A 2370-nucleotide genomic window follows, 5' to 3' on the forward strand; every position below is an offset into this window, starting at 1 on the left:
AACATGCACCTATGGATGAGGACAGTGGGTGGGGAGTGAGGGCAGAGGGTAGGGCGGGAACTGGAAGGAGGGGAGTTATGGGGGGAAAAAAGAGGAACAAATGTAATAATCTGAACAATAAAGATTTAATTAAAAAAAAATAAATAAAGTCGGGTACATGAAGAAAGGAGCTACTTCTGAGAAGTTATAAAAGATACGTATAAGGCCATATGTAACTTATACAGTGTAAGAATAATAAAACAAAACCTGTATTCCTAAAACAGTACCTTGAAGTTCCTGTGATAAAAAGGAACTTTTCTCTTTTTTAAATATATTTTTATTTATTTCAGAGAGGAGGGGAGAAGGAGAGAAAGATAGAAACATCAATGATGAGAGAAAACCACTGATTGGCTGCCTCCTGCATGCCCCACGCTGGGGATTGAGCCGGAAACCCAGGCATGTGCCCATGACCGGAATCAAACCCAGGACCCTTCAGTCTGCAGGCTGAGGGCTCTTTAGCCAAAACTGGCTAGGGCAAAAAAAAAAAAGGTATTTTTCAATAGGAGGATGACACCCTCCCCCACCTCCAATGCAGGAACCACCTGGGAAGTGTTGATACTCTGGGTCTCCTGTCAATGGCACCAGCCTCTGAATTTTAAAAATAACTAAAGCCAAGATAACTGACCCCTCTTTTTTGTACCAAGCCCCATATCTAGCACTTTACAATTAGTGTCTCAATTCTCACAGCAACAATGTCTCCAGTCACAGATTTGCAGATGGTGAACCTGAGACAGAGAGTGAACTACCTTCTCCGAGGGGGCCAGGTTGGTAGGATTGGCTCCCAGGTCTGTTAACCTAGAGCAGGGGTCCTCAAACTTTTTAAACAGGGGGCCAGTTCACTGTCCCTCAGACCGTTGGAGGGTCGGACTATAGTTTAAAAAAAAAAACTATGAACAAATTCCTATGCACACGGTGCATATCTTATTTTGAAATTTTTTTAAAAAAAAGGGAACAAATACAATATTTGTATTTGCATGTGGCCCGCGGGCCGTAGTTTGAGGACCCCTGACCTAGAGAGTCCAACTTTGCAACCACTGAACTCTACTGCCTCCCAAGCCTGCTAAGGCTATCAGACAATTCTTGAAATTTTTAAATCTCACATTTGTAGGTAACTTTCTTTTCCCAGATGAACATGTGAACATGTACATCATTTCTCATCCATCAGCAGTGTGTGTGTGTGTGTGTGTGTTCTTTTTACTTTCTCCATAATAAATCTTTTTTAAGTTGTCTAAATAACTCAAAACACAACAGGCCTATTCTGTCTTTTAGATCTTCCTGTACCCAAATGGATTTTTTTTTAAGCAGCTTTGACCTTTGGGACCCAGCTGGAATTTTTTTATATTTTAAAACTCTGGACAAATGATAAAAGTTTCACCTGCTGTCCACTTTCTCTCCCTGTGAGTCAGAGGCAGGTAGTTAGAGGCAGGTACTTTTCTGCAGGCGAATAAATACAGATGAAATTTCTTTGTAGACATACCATTTTGATAGTGATCATTTTCTACCTGGATTTTCATCTTTGAAGTTCAAAAGGAAGCTAGAAAAAACAGTTCAACTCAACAAACAATGTTTGCATGGTTCTCCGGGGATAAGTCTAAGCCTAAATTGGATTTAAAAAGCAACTTCACTTAAAGGGATCTGTTTCTAAGAGCAGCCAAAATGGTAGGAGTCGTGTGAAAGAGTTCCGAGAACACCGTCTTTCCCTGAATCCAGAGTCATACATCTAATCTGAGTTATTCATCTATTCCGAATAATTTCTTCTGCTCTGTGTTCTCTACTCCTATGACAGCTTGAGGTGGTAAAGTTGATTTACCTGGCCAGCGCGGGCATCAATGGGCTGCTTGTAGCATGTCTACAGGATAACGACAAGTAGATTCAGATTATTGGGTAACTTATCTTAACCCAGAATACATCTGGTTGCCAGATAAAATGCATGCCAGCTACTGCATGGGAGTTGTGTTGCTTTATTCAAATATTCACAAGCAATCAGTAGCTGACACACTCACTGATCTTTTAGAATAGAAACGTCCCCAGAGGCATGTTTGAAACAAACATGTTAAACTAGTTTTAAGAACTGTTTTCAAAGAGATCCAACATTTACACTTCTGTGGTCAAAGGAAAAGTCTATTGTTTGACTTGTTCTCTGTGACAGACCCTTTTTAAATATATACTTACCACCTGCAGAACAAGTATTATCATTATCCATATCTTAGTGATGAGGACACGGTCCAGAGAAAGAGGCTGCACTGCCAAGGACATACAGCTGATGTCTAAACCGTGGGCACCACTTCCTGGGCTCTTTTTATCCCCACCAAGTTTATTAACCTTTTTTTT

At 40.5% G+C, this 2370-nt stretch overlaps 1 protein-coding gene across 1 annotated transcript in view; it reads left to right on the forward strand.

Moving 5' to 3' along the window:
- LOC102772149 (PRAME family member 8-like) overlaps positions 1–1909 on the forward strand; it is a 13321-nt gene extending 11412 nt beyond the window's left edge. Inside the window, 2 exon segments of the mRNA XM_015571023.1 lie at positions 727–803; positions 1826–1909. Coding sequence (XP_015426509.1) covers positions 727–803; positions 1826–1909 — 161 coding nt within the window.
- Positions 1910–2370: the final 461 nt, after the last annotated feature.

Source organism: Myotis davidii, unplaced genomic scaffold (genome assembly GCF_000327345.1).
Source record: "Myotis davidii unplaced genomic scaffold, ASM32734v1 scaffold111, whole genome shotgun sequence".
Classification (NCBI taxonomy): Eukaryota; Metazoa; Chordata; class Mammalia; order Chiroptera; family Vespertilionidae; genus Myotis; species Myotis davidii.